The 20000-nt window shown below is 41.9% G+C and overlaps 1 protein-coding gene across 1 annotated transcript in view; it reads left to right on the top strand.

Moving 5' to 3' along the window:
• Positions 1–18624, top strand: part of LOC135566766 (F-box only protein 7-like) — a gene marked incomplete at its 5' end in the record, with an annotated part of 18931 nt that extends 307 nt beyond the window's left edge. The window contains 7 exon segments of the mRNA XM_065014385.1: positions 241–258; positions 260–319; positions 321–387; positions 2813–2896; positions 6327–6422; positions 14934–15110; positions 18542–18624. Of these exon segments, the coding sequence (XP_064870457.1) occupies positions 241–258; positions 260–319; positions 321–387; positions 2813–2896; positions 6327–6422; positions 14934–15110; positions 18542–18609 (570 nt within the window).
• Between the last annotated feature and the right edge of the window lie 1376 nt (positions 18625–20000).

Genomic DNA, 20000 nt, shown 5'->3' with positions numbered 1-20000 from the left:
TCCTCTCTGCTTCCTTCCTCAAAACCCATTGGAGGAGAAGGTCAGGTGGGAGGGACCTCTGGCTTTCTCATCCAATGGGTTTGAGAAGGAGGCGAGAGAGAGGACGCTAGGGAGTATGCAATCGGGATTCTCTCTGGGATTTGCATCCCAAATGGCACCCTAGTCCCTACATAGTGCACTACTGTTGACCAGAACCCTATTCCTAAATTTGTGTGTGTGTGTGTGTGTGTGTGTGTGTAGGGCTCGGAGGGGCGTCCTGAGTGAGATGCCAGCTGGGTGGAGAGCACCAGGAGGGCTGTACAGACTGCAGTATGCCCATCCCTCTCTGTGACGACAGCCTGGCCTTGGTCCTAGCTGTCCCCATGGGACCCGTTCTGGTTATCAACGGTCAGTCTCACTGTTTCTCAAAGCTGTGGCCCAAATGGGGCCGTAGGGCTCTATAGGGTGCCATCTGGAAGGACCGTAGGGCTCTATAGGGGGCCATCTGGAAGGACCGTAGGGCTCTATAGGGGCCACCTGGAAGGGCTCTATAGGGGCCACCTGGAAGGGCTCTGAAGGGGCCACCTGGAAGGACCGTAGGGCTCTGGGGGCCATCTGGAAGGGCTCTATAGGGGGCCATCTGGAAGGGCTCTATAGGGGGCCATTTGGAAGGACCATAGGGGGCCATCTGGAAGGACCATAGGGCTGTATAGGGGGCCACCTGGAAGGACCATAGGGCTCTATAGGGGGCCACCTGGAAGGACCGTAGGGCTCTATAGGGGCCATCTGGAAGGACCGTAGGGCTCTATAGGGGGCCATCTGGAAGGACCGTAGGGCTCTATAGGGGGCCATCTGGAAGGGCTCTATAGTGGCCATCTGGAAGGACCGTAGGGCTCTATAGGGGACCATCTGGAAGGACCATAGGGCTCTATAGGGGACCATCTGGAAGGACCATAGGGCTGTATAGGGGGCCATCTGGAAGGACCATAGGGCTCTATAGGGGGCCATCTGGAAGGGCTCTATAGTGGCCATCTGGAAGGACCGTAGGGCTCTATAGGGGACCATCTGGAAGGACCATAGGGCTCTATAGGGGACCATCTGGAAGGACCATAGGGCTGTATAGGGGGCCATCTGGAAGGACCATAGGGCTCTATAGGGGCCATCTGGAAGGGCTCTATAGTGGCCATCTGGAAGGACCGTAGGGCTCTAGGGGACCATCTGGAAGGACCATAGGTCTCTATAGGGACCATCTGGAAGGACCATAGGGCTCTATAGGGTGCCATCTGGAAGGACCGTAGGGCTCTATTGGGGGCCATCTGGAAGGACCATAGGGCTCTATAGGGGACCATCTGGAAGGACCATAGGGGGCCATCTGGAAGGACCATAGGGCTGTATAGGGGCCACCTGGAAGGACCATAGGGTAGGGGGAGGACCGTAGGGCTCTATAGGGGCCATCTGGAAGGACCGTAGGGCTCTATAGGGGGCCATCTGGAAGGACCGTAGGGCTCTATAGGGGGCCATCTGGAAGGGCTCCATAGTGGCCATCTGGAAGGACCGTAGGGCTCTATAGGGGACCATCTGGAAGGACCATAGGGCTCTATAGGGGACCATCTGGAAGGACCATAGGGCTGTATAGGGGGCCATCTGGAAGGACCATAGGGCTCTATAGGGGGCCATCTGGAAGGGCTCTATAGTGGCCATCTGGAAGGACCGTAGGGCTCTATAGGGGACCATCTGGAAGGACCATAGGTCTCTATAGGGGACCATCTGGAAGGGCTCCATAGTGGCCATCTGGAAGGACCATAGGGCTGTATAGGGGACCATCTGGAAGGACCATAGGGCTGTATAGGGGACCATCTGGAAGGACCATAGGGCTCTATAGGGGACCATCTGGAAGGACCATAGGGCTCTATAGGGGACCATCTGGAAGGACCATAGGGCTGTATAGGGGACCATCTGGAAGGACCATAGGGCTCTATAGGGGACCATCTGGAAGGACCATAGGTCTCTATAGGGGACCATCTGGAAGGACCATAGGGCTGTATAGGGTGCCATCTGGAAGTCAGTCTCAGTCTTTGACATAGCTATATGTTTGATCCATCTCTGCTTGTCATTATTGATCGGTATATTGTTGGATCCATCTCTGCTTATCATTATTGATCGGTATATTGTTTGATCCATCTCTGCTTATCATTATTGATCTATAGGGGACCATCTCTTTATCATTATTGATTGGTATATTGTTGGATCCATCTCTGCTTATCATTATTGATCGGTATATTGTTGGATCCATCTCTGCTTATCATTATTGATTGGTATATTGTTGGATACATCTCTGCTTATCATTATTGATTAGTCTCCCCCTGATTGATCGGTATATTGTTGGATCCATCTCTGCTTGTCATTATTGATCGGTATATTGTTTGATACATCTCTGCTTATCATTATTGATCGGTATATTGTTGGATCCATCTCTGCTTATCATTATTGATCGGTATATTGTTTGATACATCTCTGCTTATCATTATTGATCGGTATATTGTTTGATCCATCTCTGCTTATCATTATTGATCGGTATATTGTTTGATACATCTCTGCTTATCATTATTGATCGGTATATTGTTGGATACATCTCTGCTTATCATTATTGATCGGTATATTGTTGGATACATCTCTGCTTATCATTATTGATTAGTCTCCCCCTGATTGATCGGTATATTGTTGGATACATCTCTGCTTATCATTATTGATCGGTATATTGTTGGATACATCTCTGCTTATCATTATTGATTAGTCTCCCCCTGATTGATTGGTATATTGCTCCCCTCTGCAGCCACCCTGAAGATGAACCAGCAGGTGGACACAGTGAAGAAACTGTCGCTGAAACCCTCCACATATGTGACTGACCAGTGGACAGGTTAGTGTGACTGACCAGTGGACAGGTTAGTGTGACTGAGCAGTGGACAGGTTAGTGTGACTGAGCAGTGGACAGGTTAGTGTGACTGAGCAGTGGACAGGTTAGTGTGACTGAGCAGTGGACAGGTTAGTGTGACTGACCAGTGGACAGGTTAGTGTGACTGACCAGTGGACAGGTTAGTGTGACTGACCAGTGGACAGGTTAGTGTGACTGACCAGTGGACAGGTTAGTGTGACTGACCAGTGGACAGGTTCGTGTGTCTGGTGACTGACCAGTGGACAGGTTAGTGTGTCTGGTGACTGAGCAGTGGACAGGTTAGTGTGACTGACCAGTGGACAGGTTAGTGTGACTGAGCAGTGGACAGGTTAGTGTGACTGAGCAGTGGACAGGTTAGTGTGACTGACCAGTGGACAGGTTAGTGTGACTGACCAGTGGACAGGTTAGTGTGACTGACCAGTGGACAGGTTAGTGTGTCTGGTGACTGACCAGTGGACAGGTTAGTGTGTCTGGTGACTGACCAGTGGACAGGTTAGTGTGTCTGGTGACTGAGCAGTGGACAGGTTAGTGTGACTGACCAGTGGACAGGTTAGTGTGACTGACCAGTGGACAGGTTAGTGTGACTGACCAGTGGACAGGTTAGTGTGGCTGACCAGTGGACAGGTTAGTGTGACTGACCAGTGGACAGGTTAGTGTGACTGACCAGTGGACAGGTTAGTGTGACTGACCAGTGGACAGGTTAGTGTGACTGACCAGTGGACAGGTTAGTGTGACTGACCAGTGGACAGGTTAGTGTGACTGACCAGTGGACAGGTTAGTGTGACTGACCAGTGGACAGGTTAGTGTGACTGACCAGTGGACAGGTTGGTATGACTGACCAGTGGACAGGTTGGTATGACTGACCAGTGGACAGGTTAGTGTGACTGACCAGTGGACAGGTTAGTGTGACTGACCAGTGGACAGGTTAGTGTGACTGACCAGTGGACAGGTTAGTGTGACTGACCAGTGGACAGGTTAGTGTGACTGACCAGTGGACAGGTTAGTGTGACTGACCAGTGGACAGGTTAGTGTGACTGACCAGTGGACAGGTTAGTGTGTCTGGTGACTGAGCAGTGGACAGGTTAGTGTGACTGACCAGTGGACAGGTTAGTGTGACTGACCAGTGGACAGGTTAGTGTGACTGACCAGTGGACAGGTTAGTGTGTGTCTGGTGACTGACCAGTGGACAGGTTAGTGTGTGTCTGGTGACTGACCAGTGGACAGGTTAGTGCGACTGACCAGTGGACAGGTTAGTGCGACTGACCAGTGGACAGGTTAGTGCGACTGACCAGTGGACAGGTTAGTGCGACTGACCAGTGGACAGGTTAGTGCGACTGACCAGTGGACAGGTTAGTGTGTGTCTGGTGACTGACCAGTGGACAGGTTAGTGCGACTGACCAGTGGACAGGTTAGTGCGACTGACCAGTGGACAGGTTAGTGTGACTGACCAGTGGACAGGTTAGTGTGTGACCAGTGGACAGGTTAGTGTGACTGACCAATGGACAGGTTAGTGCGACTGACCAGTGGACAGGGTAGTGTGACTGACTAGTGGACAGGTTAGTGTGTGTCTGGTGACTGACCAGTGGACAGGTTAGTGTGACTGAGCAGTGGACAGGTTAGTGTAACTGACAAGTGGACAGGTTAGTGTGTGTTAATCTACAGTTGGTAGTGTCTGTTCTGTCTGTTCTGTTCCAGGTTGATAGTGTCTGTTCTGTCTGTTCTGTTCCAGGTGATAGTGTCTGTTCTGTTCCAGGTGACAGTGTCTGTTTTGTCTGTCCTGTTCCAGGTGATAGTGTCTGTTCTGTTCCAGGTGACAGTGTCTGTTCTGTCTGTCCTGTTCCAGGTGATAGTGTCTGTTCTGTTCCAGGTGACAGTGTCTGTTCTGTTCCAGGTGATAGTGTCTGTTCTGTTCCAGGTGATAGTGTCTGTTCTGTTCCAGGTGAAGGTGTCTGTTCCAGGTGATAGTGTCTGTTCTGTTCCAGGTGATAGTGTCTGTTCTGTTCCAGGTGATAGTGTCTGTTCTGTTCCAGGTGATAGTGTCTGTTCTGTCTGTTCTGTTCCAGGTGATAGTGTCTGTTCTGTCTGTCCTGTTCCAGGTGACAGTGTCTGTTCTGTCTGTCCTGTTCCAGGTATAAGTGTCTGTTCTGTCTGTCCTGTTCCAGGTGATAGTGTCTGTTCTGTCTGTCCTGTTCCAGGTGATAGTGTCTGTTCTGTTCCAGGTGACAGTGTCTGTTCTGTCTGTCCTGTTCCAGGTGATAGTGTCTGTTCTGTCTGTACTGTTCCAGGTGACAGTGTCTGTTCTGTTCCAGGTGATAGTGTCTGTCCTGTCTGTACTGTTCCAGGTGATAGTGTCTGTTCTGTCTGTCCTGTTCCAGGTGATAGTGTCTGTTCTGTCTGTCCTGTTCCAGGTGATAGTGTCTGTTCTGTCTGTTCTGTTCCAGGTGATAGTGTCTGTTCTGTCTGTCCTGTTCCAGGTGATAGTGTCTGTTCTGTCTGTCCTGTTCCAGGTGACAGTGTCTGTCCTGTTCCAGGTGATAGTGTCTGTCCTGTTCCAGGTGATAGTGTCTGTCCTGTTCCAGGTGATAGTGTCTGTCCTGTCTGTTCTGTTCCAGGTGATAGTGTCTGTCCTGTTCCAGGTGACAGTGTCTGTTCTGTCTGTCCTGTTCCAGGTGACAGTGTCTGTCCTGTTCCAGGTTGATAGTGTCTGTCCTGTTCCAGGTGATAGTGTCTGTCCTGTTCCAGGTGATAGTGTCTGTCCTGTTCCAGGTGATAGTGTCTGTCCTGTTCCAGGTGATAGTGTCTGTCCTGTTCCAGGTGACAGTGTCTGTTCTGTTCCAGGTTGATAGTGTCTGTTCTGTCTGTCCTGTTCCAGGTATAAGTGTCTGTTCTGTTCCAGGTGACAGTGTCTGTTCTGTTCCAGGTGACAGTGTCTGTTCTGTTCCAGGTGACAGTGTCTGTTCTGTTCCAGGTGATAGTGTCTGTCCTGTTCCAGGTGACAGTGTCTGTTCTGTCTGTTCTGTTCCAGGTGACAGTGTCTGTACTGTTCCAGGTGATAGTGTCTGTTCTGTCTGTCCTGTTCCAGGTGATAGTGTCTGTTCTGTCTGTTCTGTTCCAGGTGACAGTGTCTGTTCTGTCTGTCCTGTTCCAGGTGATGGTGTCTGTTCTGTCTGTTCTGTTCCAGGTGATAGTGTCTGTTCTGTCTGTCCTGTTCCAGGTGACAGTGTCTGTTCTGTCTGTCCTGTTCCAGGTGATAGTGTCTGTTCTGTGTGTTGATCCACAGGTGACAGTGTCTGTTCTGTGTGTTGATCCACATGTGACAGTGTCTGTTCTGTTCCAGGTGACAGTGTCTGTTCTGTTCCAGGTGACAGTGTCTGTTCTGTGTGTTGATCCACAGGTGACAGTGCAGCGGCCGTCTACACAGAGCTGAGGAAGTTGTCCCGGGTCTTCAAAGACCAGCTGGTGTATCCTCTGATCGCTTCAGCCAGAGAAGGTACTGGGATGTAGATATACATAGTACTGGGATGTAGATATATAGTACTGGGATGTAGATATATAGTACTGTTATTAAATATATAGTACTGGGATGTAGATATATAGTACTGTTATTAAATATATAGTACTGGGATGTAGATATATAGTACTGTTATTAAATATATAGTACTGGGATGTAGATATACAGTACTGTTATTAAATATATAGTACTGGGATGTAGATATATAATACTGTTATTAAATATACAGTACTGTTATTAAATATATAGTACTGGAATGAAGATATATAGTACTGTTATTAAATATATAGTACTGGGATGTAGATATATAGTACTGGGATGTAGATATATATAGTACTGGGATGTAGATATATATATAGTACTGTTATTAAATAAATAGTACTGGGATGTAGATATATAGTACTGTTATTAAATATATAGTACTGGGATGTAGATATACAGTACTGTTATTAAATATATAGTACTGGGATGTAGATATATAGTACTGGGATGTAGATATATAGTACTGTTATTAAATATATAGTACTGGGATGTAGATATATAGTACTGTTATTAAATATATAGTACTGGAATGAAGATATATAATACTGTTATTAAATATATAGTACTGGGATGTAGATATATAGTACTGGGATGTAGATATATATAGTACTGGGATGTAGATATATATATATAGTACTGTTATTAAATAAATAGTACTGGGATGTAGATATATAGTACTGTTATTAAATATATAGTACTGGGATGTAGATATATAGTACTGTTATTAAATATATAGTACTGGGATGTAGATATATAGTACTGGGATGTAGATATATATAGTACTGGGATGTAGATATATATATAGTACTGTTATTAAATATATAGTACTGGGATGTAGATATATAGTACTGGGATGTAGATATATATATAGTACTGTTATTAAATATATAGTACTGTTATTAAATATACAGTACTGTTATTAAATATACAGTACTGTTATTAAATATACAGTACTGTTATTAAATATATAGTACTGGGATGTAGATATATATAGTACTGGGATGTAGATATATATAGTACTGGGATGTAGATATATAGTACTGTTATTAAATATATAGTACTGGGATGTAGATATATAGTACTGTTATTAAATATATAGTACTGGGATGTAGATATATATAGTACTGTTATTAAATATATAGTACTGGGATGTAGATATATAGTACTGTTATTAAATAAATAGTACTGGGATGTAGATATATAGTACTGTTATTAAATATATAGTACTGGGATGTAGATATATAGTACTGTTATTAAATATATAGTACTGGGATGTAGATATATAGTACTGTTATTAAATATATAGTACTGGGATGTAGATATATAGTACTGTTATTAAATATATAGTACTGGGATGTAGATATATAGTACTGTTATTAAATAAATAGTACTGGGATGTAGATATATAGTACTGTTATTAAATATATAGTACTGGGATGTAGATATATAGTACTGTTATTAAATATATAGTACTGGGATGTAGATATATATAGTACTGGGATGTAGATATATAGTACTGTTATTAAATATACAGTACTGTTATTAAATATATAGTACTGGGATGTAGATATATAGTACTGTTATTAAATATATAGTACTGGGATGTAGATATATAATACTGTTATTAAATATACAGTACTGTTATTAAATATATAGTACTAGGATGTAGATATATAGTACTGTTATTAAATATATAGTACTGGGATGTAGATATATAGTACTGTTATTAAATATATAGTACTGTTATTAAATATATAGTACTAGGATGTAGATATATAGTACTGTTATTAAATATATAGTACTGGGATGTAGATATATAATACTGTTATTAAATATATAGTACTGGAATGTAGATATATAGTACTGTTATTAAATATATAGTACTGGAATGTAGATATATAGTACTGTTATTAAATATATAGTACTGTTATTAAATAAATAGTACTGGGATGTAGATATATAGTACTGGGATGTAGATATATATAGTACTGGGATGTAGATATATAGTACTGTTATTAAATATACAGTACTGTTATTAAATATATAGTACTGTTATTAAATATATAGTACTGGGATGTAGATATATAGTACTGTTATTAAATAAATAGTACTGGGATGTGTATATATATATAGTACTGTTATTAAATATATAGTACTGGGATGTAGATATATAGTACTGTTATTAAATATATAGTACTGGGATGTAGATATATAGTACTGTTATTAAATATATAGTACTGGGATGTAGATATATATAGTACTGTTATTAAATATATAGTACTGGGATGTAGATATATAGTACTGTTATTAAATAAATAGTACTGGGATGTAGATATATAGTACTGTTATTAAATAAATAGTACTGGGATGTGTATATATATATATAGTACTGTTATTAAATATATAGTACTGGGATGTAGATATATAGTACTGTTATTAAATAAATAGTACTGGGATGTAGATATATAGTACTGTTATTAAATATATAGTACTGGGATGTAGATATATATAGTACTGTTATTAAATATATAGTACTGGGATGTAGATATATAGTACTGTTATTAAATAAATAGTACTGGGATGTAGATATATAGTACTGTTATTAAATATATAGTACTGGGATGTAGATATATAGTACTGTTATTAAATATATAGTACTGGGATGTAGATATATAGTACTGTTATTAAATATATAGTACTGGGATGTAGATATACAGTACTGTTATTAAATATATAGTACTGGGATGTAGATATATAATACTGTTATTAAATATACAGTACTGTTATTAAATAAATAGTACTGGGATGTAGATATACAGTACTGTTATTAAATATATAGTACTGGGATGTAGATATATAATACTGTTATTAAATATACAGTACTGGGATGTAGATATACAGTACTGTTATTAAATATATAGTACTGGGATGTAGATATATAATACTGTTATTAAATATACAGTACTGTTATTAAATAAATAGTACTGGGATGTAGATATACAGTACTGTTATTAAATATATAGTACTGGGATGTAGATATATAATACTGTTATTAAATATACAGTACTGTTATTAAATATATAGTACTAGGATGTAGATATATAGTACTGTTATTAAATATATAGTACTGGGATGTAGATATACAGTACTGTTATTAAATATATAGTACTGGGATGTAGATATATAATACTGTTATTAAATATACAGTACTGTTATTAAATAAATAGTACTGGGATGTAGATATACAGTACTGTTATTAAATATATAGTACTGGGATGTAGATATATAATACTGTTATTAAATATACAGTACTGTTATTAAATAAATAGTACTGGGATGTAGATATACAGTACTGTTATTAAATATATAGTACTGGGATGTAGATATATAGTACTGTTATTAAATATATAGTACTGGGATGTAGATATATAGTACTGTTATTAAATATATAGTACTGGGATGTAGATATATATAGTACTGTTATTAAATATATAGTACTGGGATGTAGATATATAGTACTGTTATTAAATAAATAGTACTGGGATGTGTATATATATATATAGTACTGTTATTAAATATATAGTACTGGGATGTAGATATATAGTACTGTTATTAAATATATAGTACTGGGATGTAGATATATAGTACTGTTATTAAATATATAGTACTGGGATGTAGATATATATAGTACTGTTATTAAATATATAGTACTGGGATGTAGATATATAGTACTGTTATTAAATAAATAGTACTGGGATGTAGATATATAGTACTGTTATTAAATAAATAGTACTGGGATGTGTATATATATATATAGTACTGTTATTAAATATATAGTACTGGGATGTAGATATATAGTACTGTTATTAAATAAATAGTACTGGGATGTAGATATATAGTACTGTTATTAAATATATAGTACTGGGATGTAGATATATATACTGTTATTAAATATATGTTGGGATTAAATATATAGTACTAGATATATAGTACTGTTATTAAATATATAGTACTGTTATTAAATATTAACTGGGATAAATAGTACTGGGATGTAGATATATAGTACTGTTATTAAATATATAGTACTGGGATGTAGTATTTATTAAATATAGTACTGTTATTAAATATATAGTACTAGGGTAGATATATGTAGATAAATATATAGTACTGGGATGTAGATATATAGTACTGTTATTAAATATACAGTACTGTTATTAAATATATAGTACTGGGATGTAGATATATAGTACTGGGATGTAGATATATAGTACTGTTATTAAATATATAGTACTGGGATGTAGATATATAATACTGTTATTAAATATACAGTACTGTTATTAAATAATATATGGGATGTAGATATATTACTGTTATTAAATAAATAGTAGATATATAGTACTGTTATTAAATATATAGTACTGGGATGTAGATATATAGTACTGTTATTAAATAATAGTACTGGGATGTTATTAGATATATAGTACTGTTATTAAATATATAGTACTGGGATGTAGATATATATAGTACTGTTATTAAATATATAGTACTGGGATGTAGATATATAGTACTGTTATTAAATAAATAGTACTGGGATGTAGATATATAGTACTGTTATTAAATATATAGTACTGGAATATATATAGATATATAGTACTGTTATTAAATATATAGTACTGGGATGTAGATATATAGTACTGTTATTAAATAAATAGTACTGGGATGTAAATATATAGTACTGTTATTAAATATATAGTACTGGGATGTAGATATATATACTGTTATTAAATATAGTACTAGGATATGAATATATATAGTACTGGGATGTAGATATATAGTACTGTTATTAAATATACAGTACTGTTATTAAATATATAGTACTAGGATTATTAAAGTACTGGGATGTAGATATATAGTACTGTTATTAAATATATAGTACTGGGATGTAGATATATAATACTGTTATTAAATATACAGTACTGTTATTAAATATATAGTACTAGGATGTAGATATATAGTACTGTTATTAAATATATAGTACTGGGATGTAGATATATAGTACTGTTATTAAATATATAGTACTGTTATTAAATAAATAGTACTAGGATGTAGATATATAGTACTGGGATGTAGATATATAGTACTGTTATTAAATATATAGTACTGGGATGTAGATATATAATACTGTTATTAAATATATAGTACTGGAATGTAGATATATAGTACTGTTATTAAATATATAGTACTGGAATGTAGATATAGTACTGATGTACTGTTATTAAATAAATAGTACTGGGATGTAGATATATAGTACTGGGATGTAGATATATATAGTACTGGGATGTAGATATATAGTACTGTTATTAAATATACAGTACTGTTATTAAATATATAGTACTGTTATTAAATATATAGTACTGTTATTAAATATATAGTACTGGGATGTAGATATACAGTACTGTTATTAAATATACAGTACTGTTATTAAATATATAGTACTGGGATGTAGATATATAGTACTGGGATGTAGATATATAATACTGTTATTAAATATACAGTACTGTTATTAAATATATAGTACTAGGATGTAGATATATAATACTGTTATTAAATATACAGTACTAGGATGTAGATATATATATTACTGGGATGTAGATGTATAGTACTGTTATTAAATATATAGTACTGGTGATGTAGATATATATAGTACTGGGATGTAGATATATAGTACTGGGATGTAGATATATATAGTACTGGGATGTAGATATATAGTACTGTTATTAAATATATAGTACTGGAATGTAGATATATAGTACTGTTATTAAATATATAGTACTGGGATGTAGATATACAGTACTGTTATTAAATAAATAGTACTGGGATGTAGATATATAGTACTGTTATTAAATATATAGTACTAGGATGTAGATATATATAGTACTGGGATGTAGATATATAGTACTGTTATTAAATATATAGTACTAGGATGTAGATATATAGTACTGGGATGTAGATATATAGTACTGTTATTAAATATATAGTACTAGGATGTAGATATATAGTACTGTTATTAAATAAATAGTACTAGGATGTAGATGTACTGTTATTAAATAAATAGTACTGGGAGGTAGATACAGTGGGGATAACTAGTATTTGATACACTGCCGATTTTGCAGGTTTTCCTACTTACAAAGCATGTAGAGGTCTGTAATTTTTTGGTACACTTCAACTGTGAGAGACGGAATCTAAAACAAAAATCCAGAAAATCACATTGTATGATTTTTAAGTAATTAATTTGCATTTTATTGCATGACATAAGTATTTGATACATCAGAAAAGCAGAACTTAACATTTGGTACAGAAACCTTTGTTTGCAATTACAGAGATCATACGTTTCCTGTAGTTCTTGACCAGGTTTGCACACACTGCAGCAGGGATTTTGGCCTACTCCTCCATACAGACCTTCTCCAGATCCTTCAGGTTATGGGGCTGTCGCTGGGCAATACGGACTTTCAGCTCCCTCCAAAGATTTACTATTGGGTTCAGGTCTGGAGACTGGCTAGGCCACTCCAGGACCTTGAGATGCTTCTTACGGAGCCACTCCTTAGTTGCCCTGGCTGTGTGTTTCGGGTCGTTGTCATGCTGGAAGACCCAGCCACGACCCATCTTCAATGCTCTTACTGAGGGAAGGAGGTTGTTGGCCAAGATCTCGTGATACATGGCCCCATCCATCCTCCCCTCAATACGGTGCAGTCGTCCTGTCCCCTTTGCAGAAAAGCATCACCAAAGAATGATGTTTCCACCTCCATGCTTCACGGTTGAGATGGTGTTCTTGGGGTTGTACTCATCCTTCTTCCTTCAAACACGGCGAGTGGAGTTTAGACCAAAAAGCTCTATTTTTGTCTCATCAGACCACATGACCTTCTCCCATTCCTCCTCTGGATCATCCAGATGGTCATTGGCAAACTTCAGACGGGCCTGGACATGCGCTGGCTTGAGCAGGGGGACCTTGCGTGCGCTGCAGGATTTTAATCCATGACGGCGTAGTGTGTTACTAATGGTTTTCTTTGAGACTGTGGTCCCAGCTCTCTTCAGGTCATTGACCAGGTCCTGCCGTGTAGTTCTGGGCTGATCCCTCACCTTCTTCATGATCATTGATGCCCCACGAGGTGAGATCTTGCATGGAGCCCCAGACCGAGGGTGATTGACCGTCATCTTGAACTTCTTCCATTTTCTAATAATTGCGCCAACAGTTGTTGCCTTCTCACCAAGCTGCTTGTCTATTGTCCTTGTAGCCCATCCCAGCCTTGTGTAGGTCTACAATTTTATCCCCGATGTCCTTACACAACTCTCTGGTCTTGGCCACTGTGGAGAGGTTGGAGTCTGTTTGATTGAGTGTGTGGACAGGTGTATTTTATACAGGTAACGAGTTCAAACAGGTGCAGTTAATACAGGTAACGAGTGAAGAACAGGAGGGGTTCTTAAAGAAAAACTAACAGGTCAGTGAGAGCCGGAATTCTTACTGGTTGCTAGGTGATCAAATACTGATGTCATGCAATACAATGCAAATGAATTACTTAAAAATCCTAACAATGTGATTTTCTGGATTTTTGTTTTAGATTCCGTCTCTCACAGTTGAAGTGTACCTATGATAAAAATGACAGACCTCTACATGCTTTGTAAGTAGGAAACACTGCCGATTTCGCAGGTTATCAAATACTTGTTCTCCCCACTGTATGTAGTACTGTTATTAAGTAATAAATAGTACTGTGAAGTATATATGTAGTACTGTTATTAAGAAATAAATAGTACTGTGAAGTATATATGTAGTACTGTTATTAAGAAATAAATAGTACTGTGAAGTGTATATATGTAGTACTGTTATTAAGAAATAAATAGTACTGTGAAGTATATATGTAGTACTGTTACTAAGTAATAAATAGTACTGGGAGGTAGATATGTAGTACTGTTACTAAGTAATAAATAGTACTGGGAGGTAGATATGTAGTACTGTTACTAAGTAATAAATAGTACTGGGAGGTAGATATGTAGTACTGTTATTAAGAAGGAAATATCTGGAAACATGACATTGCAGTGAGATCTGAGACCAATCATTTAAAATCATTGAATAGCAAATGTTAATGACCAATGTAGTACTGTTATTCAAATAAATAGTACTCTCTGTCTCCCTAAGTAATAAATGTACTGGTGGTGGTATAACTGTTACTGGCCCTGCCATAGTACTGGGTTGTAACTCTGTCTCCCCCTGTTGTCTGGAAATATCTGGAAACATGGTGGATCTGAGACTGCAATCATTTAAAATCATTGAATGCCAGCAGTTAATGTTGTAACTCTGTCTCCCCCTGTTGTCTGGTGGTGGTATAACAGCCATGGCCCTGCCAGCAGTGTTGTAACTCTGTCTCCCCCTGTTGTCTGGTGGTGGTATAACAGCCATGGCCCTGCCAGCAGTGTTTGGCCTGCCAGTCCTTCCACCAGAGCTGTTACTGAGGGTGCTGAGACTGCTGGATGTCTCCTCTCTCCTGGCCCTCTCCTCGGTCAACAGACACCTCCACCAGACCACCACAGACCCGGCCCTCTGGAGACACCTCTACCGCAGAGACTTCCGAGGTAGGACAAACGCACACAGACACACACACACACACACACACACACACACACACGGATATATTTATAAACACACATAAAATACAGGAGGTTTCTAGTCTGTCTGGAGGGTTTCTGGTCTGTCTGGAGGGTTTCTGGTCTGTCTGGAGGGTTTCTGGTCTGTCTGGAGGGTTTCTGGTCTGTCTGGAGGGTCTCCGGTCTGTCTGGAGGGTCTCTGGTCTGTCTGGAGGGTCTCTGGTCTGTCTGGAGGGTCTCTGGTCTGTCTGGAGGGTCTCTGGCCTGTCTGGAGGGTCTCGGTCTGTCTGGAGGGTCTCTGGTCTGTCTGGAGGGTCTCTGGTCTGTCTGGAGGGTCTCTGGTCTGTCTGGAGGGTTTCTGGTCTGTCTGGAGGGTCTCTGGCCTGTCTGGAGGGTCGCTCTGGTCTGTCTGGAGGGTCGCTCTGGTCTGTCTGGAGGTCTGTCTGGAGGGTCTCTGGTCTGTCTGGAGGTCTGTCTGGAGGGTCTCCGGTCTGTCTGGAGGGTATCTGGTCTGTCTGGAGGGTCGCTATGGTCTGTCTGGAGGGTCTCTGGTCTGTCTGGAGGGTCTCTGGTCTGTCTGGGTCTCTGGTCTGTCTGGAGGTCTCTGGTCTGTCTGGAGGGTCTCTGGTCTGTCTGGAGGGTCTCTGGTCTGTCTGGAGGGTCTCTGGTCTGTCTGGAGGGTGTCTGGAGGGTCTGTCTGTCTGGAGGGTCGCTGGATGGTCTGTCTGGAGGGTCTCTGGTCTGTCTGGAGGGGTCTGTCTGGAGGGTCTCTGGTCTGTCTGGAGGGTCTCTGGTCTGTCTGGAGGTCTGTCTGGAGGGTCTCTGGTCTGTCTGGAGGGTCTCTGGTCTGTCTGGAGGGTCTCTGGTCTGTCTGGAGGTCTCTGGTCTGTCTGGAGGGTCTCTGGTCTGTCTGGAGGTCTCTGGTCTGTCTGGAGGGTCTCTGGTCTGTCTGGAGGGTCTCTGGTCTGTCTGGAGGTCTGTCTGGAGGGTCTCTGGTCTGTCTGGAGGGTCTCTGGTCTGTCTGGAGGGTCTCTGGTCTGTCTGGAGGGTCTCTGGTCTGTCTGGAGGGTCTCTGGTCTGTCTGGAGGGTCTCTGGTCTGTCTGGAGGGGTCTGTCTGGTCTGTCTGGAGGTCTGGTCTGTCTGGAGGGTCTCTGGTCTGTCTGGAGGGTCTCTGGCCTGTCTGGAGGCCTGTCTGGAGGGTCTCTCGGTCTGTCTGGAGGGTCTCTGGTCTGTCTGGAGGGTCTCTGGTCTGTCTGGAGGGTCTCTGGTCTGTCTGGAGGGTCTCTGGTCTGTCTGGAGGGTCTCTGGTCTGTCTGGAGGTCTGTCTGGAGGGTCTCTGGTCTGTCTGGAGGGTCTCTGGAGGGTCTCTGGTCTGTCTGGAGGGTCTCTGGCCTGTCTGGATGCCTGTCTGGAGGGTCTCCGGTCTGTCTGGAGGGTATCTGGTCTGTCTGGAGGGTCTCTGGTCTGTCTGGAGGGTCTCTGGTCTGTCTGGAGGGTCTCTGGTCTGTCTGGAGGGTCTGTCTGGAGGGTCTCTGGTCTGTCTGGAGGTCTCTGGAGGGTCTCTGGTCTGTCTGGAGGGTCTCTGGTCTGTCTGGAGGGTCTCTGGTCTGTCTGGAGGGTCTCTGGTCTGTCTGGAGGGTCTCTGGTCTGTCTGGAGGGTCTCTGGTCTGTCTGGAGGCCTTTCTGGAGGGTCTCTGGTCTGTCTGGAGGGTCTCTGGTCTGTCTGGAGGGTCTGTCTGGAGGGTCTCTGGTCTGTCTGGAGGGTCTCTGGCCTGTCTGGAGGGTCTCTGGTCTGTCTGGAGGTCTCTGGTCTGTCTGGAGGGTCTCTGGTCTGTCTGGAGGGTCTGTCTGGAGGTCTGTCTGGAGGTCTGTCTGGAGGGTCTCTGGTCTGTCTGGAGGGTCTCTGGTCTGTCTGGAGGTCTGTCTGGAGGGTCTCTGGTCTGTCTGGAGGTCTCTGGTCTGTCTGGAGGGTCTCTGGTCTGTCTGGAGGGTCTCTGGTCTGTCTGGAGGGTCTCTGGTCTGTCTGGAGGGTCTCTGGTCTGTCTGGAGGGTTTCTGGTCTGTCTGGAGGGTCTCTGGTCTGTCTGGAGGGTCTCTGGTCTGTCTGGAGGGTCTCTGGTCTGTCTGGAGGGTCTCTGGCCTGTCTGGAGGTCTCTGGTCTGTCTGGAGGGTCTCCGGTCTGTCTGGAGGTTCTGGTCCTGGGTGGTCTGGAGGATTCTCTCTGGTCTGTCTGGAGGGTCTCTGGTCTGTCTGGAGGTCTGTCTGGAGGGTCTCTGGTCTGTCTGGAGGTCTCTGGTCTGAATTCTACTGGAGGTCTCTATGGTCTGTCTGTCAGAGGTCTCTGGCCCCTGTCTGGAGGGTCTCTGGTCTGACACTCTGGAGGGTCTCTGTATTCTACTGTCTGGAGGGACCTCTGGTCTGTCTGGAGGGTCTCCAGGTCTGTCTGGAGTCTCTGGCCTCTGGTCTGTCTGGAGGGTCTACATATGGTCTGTCTGGAGGGTCTCTGGTCTGTCTGGAGGGTCAGGTCTGTCTCCATATTGTCTGTTAAATGGTCTGTCTGAGTATGTTAGATTCTACATGGTCTGATCTGGGAGCAAGCCAGAGACACACTCAGTGATGGAGTCAGGTCCCAGTATTCTACATTGACTGTTGCAGAGGGATTCTACATTATAGATATGGATTCTACATTAGAAGACCTCAGTGTTAGATTCTACATTCTAGATATGTGTTGCAGTCAAGACCATTTAAATGTTAGATTCAGTATTATAGATATGTTAGATTCTACATTATAGATATGTTAGATTCTACATATTATAGATATGTTAGATTCTACATTAGAGATATGTTAGATTCTACATTGTAGATATGTTAGATTCTACATTATAGATATGTTAGATTCTACATTATAGATATATGTTAGATTCTACATTATAGACTGTTATGTTAGATTTCACATTCAGTAGATATGTTAGATTCTACATTATATTACTGTTAGATTCTACATTATAGATATGTTAGATTCTACATTATTGGCTGTTATAGATATGTTAGATTCTACATTAGTAGATATGTTAGATTCTACATTATAGATTAGTTATTCACTCAGTGGATAGATATGTTACATATTGACTACAGACAGCCAGACCACAGCAGAACTCAGTAGAGTCAGGTCCCAGTATTCTACCTGTTGCAGACAGCCAAGACCACAACCAGAGACACTCAGTGGAGAGGTGAGTCAGTTCAATTCTACATATTGACTGTTGCAGACGCCAAGACCACAGCAGAGACACTCAGTGGAGAGAGGTGATCAGAGACACTCAGTATTCTACATATTGACTGTTGGGCAATGGTACAAGCAGAGACACTCAGTGGAGAGAGGTGGATCAGGGTCCCAGTATTCTACATATTGACTGTTGCAGACAGCCAAGACCACAGCAGAGACACTCAGTGGAGAGAGGTGAGTCAGGTCCCAGTATTCTCATATTGACTGTTGCAGACAGCCAAGACCACAGCAGAGACACTCAGTGGAGAGAGGTGAGTCAGGTCCCAGTATTCTACATATTGACTGTTGCAGACAGCCAAGACCCACAGCAGAGACACTCAGTGGAGTAGAGGTGAGTCAGGTCCCAGTATTCTCATATTGACTGTTGCAGACAGCCAAGACCACAGCAGAGACACTCAGTGGAAGAGGTAGGAGTCAGGTCCCATATTCTACATATTGACTGTTGCAGACAGCCAAGACCACAGCAGAGACACTCAGTGGAGAGAGGTGAGTCAGGTCCCAGTATTCTACGTATTGACTGTTGAGCAGCAAGACAAGCCAAGACCACCGCAGAGACACTCCAGTGGAGAGAGGTGAGTCAGGTCCCAGTATTCTACATATTGACTGTTGCAGACGGCCAAGACCACAGCAGAGACACTCAGTGGAGAGAGGTGAGTCAGGTCCCAGTATTCTACATATTGACTGTTGACCAAGACCACAGCAGAGCAGTGAGTCAAGATTATTATTCCAAGACCACAGCAGAGACACTCAGTGGAGAGGTGGAGTCAGGTCCCAGTATTCTACATCAGCTGTTGCAGACGGCCAAGACCACAGCAGAGACACTCAGTGGGAGAGGTGAGTCAGGTCAGTATTCTACATATTGACTGTTGCAGACAGCCAAGACCACAGCAGAGACACTCCAGTGGAGAGTGGAGAGGTGAGTCAGGTCCCAGTATTCTACATATTGACTGTTGCAGACAGCCAAGACCACAGCAGAGACACTCAGTGGAGAGAGTGAGTCAGGTCCCAGTATTCTACATATTGACTGTTGCAGACGGCCAAGACCACAGCAGAGACACTCAGTGGAGAGAGGTGAGTCAGGTCCCAGTATTCTACATATTGACTGTTGCAGGACAGCCAAGACCACAGCAGAGACACTCAGTGGAGAGAGAGGTGAGTCAGGTCCCAGTATTCTACATATTGACTGTTGCAGACAGCCAAGACCACAGCAGAGACACTCAGTGGAGAGAGGTGAGTCAGGTCCAGTATTCTACATATTGACTGTTGCAGACAGCCAAGACCACAGCAGAGACACTCAGTGGAGAGAGTGAGTCAGGTCCCAGTATTCTACATATTGACTGTGCAGACAGCCAAGACCACAGCAGAGACACTCAGTGGAGAGAGGTGAGTCAGGTCCCAGTATTCTACATATTGACTGTTGCAGGCGGCCAAGACCACAGCAGAGACACTCAGTGGAGGAAGGTGAGTCAGGTCCAGTATTCTACATATTGACTGTTGCAGACAGCCAAGACCACAACAGAGACACTCAGTGGAAGAGTGTGAGTCAGGTCCCAGTATTCTACATATTGACTGTTGCAGACAGCCAAGACCACAGC

The sequence above is a fragment of the Oncorhynchus nerka genome, unplaced genomic scaffold (assembly GCF_034236695.1).
Source record: "Oncorhynchus nerka isolate Pitt River unplaced genomic scaffold, Oner_Uvic_2.0 unplaced_scaffold_3417, whole genome shotgun sequence".
NCBI classification, from domain to species: domain Eukaryota; kingdom Metazoa; phylum Chordata; class Actinopteri; order Salmoniformes; family Salmonidae; genus Oncorhynchus; species Oncorhynchus nerka.
The sequence above is the reverse complement of the archived record's forward strand: the minus strand, read 5'-3'. Positions and strand labels throughout refer to the sequence as shown.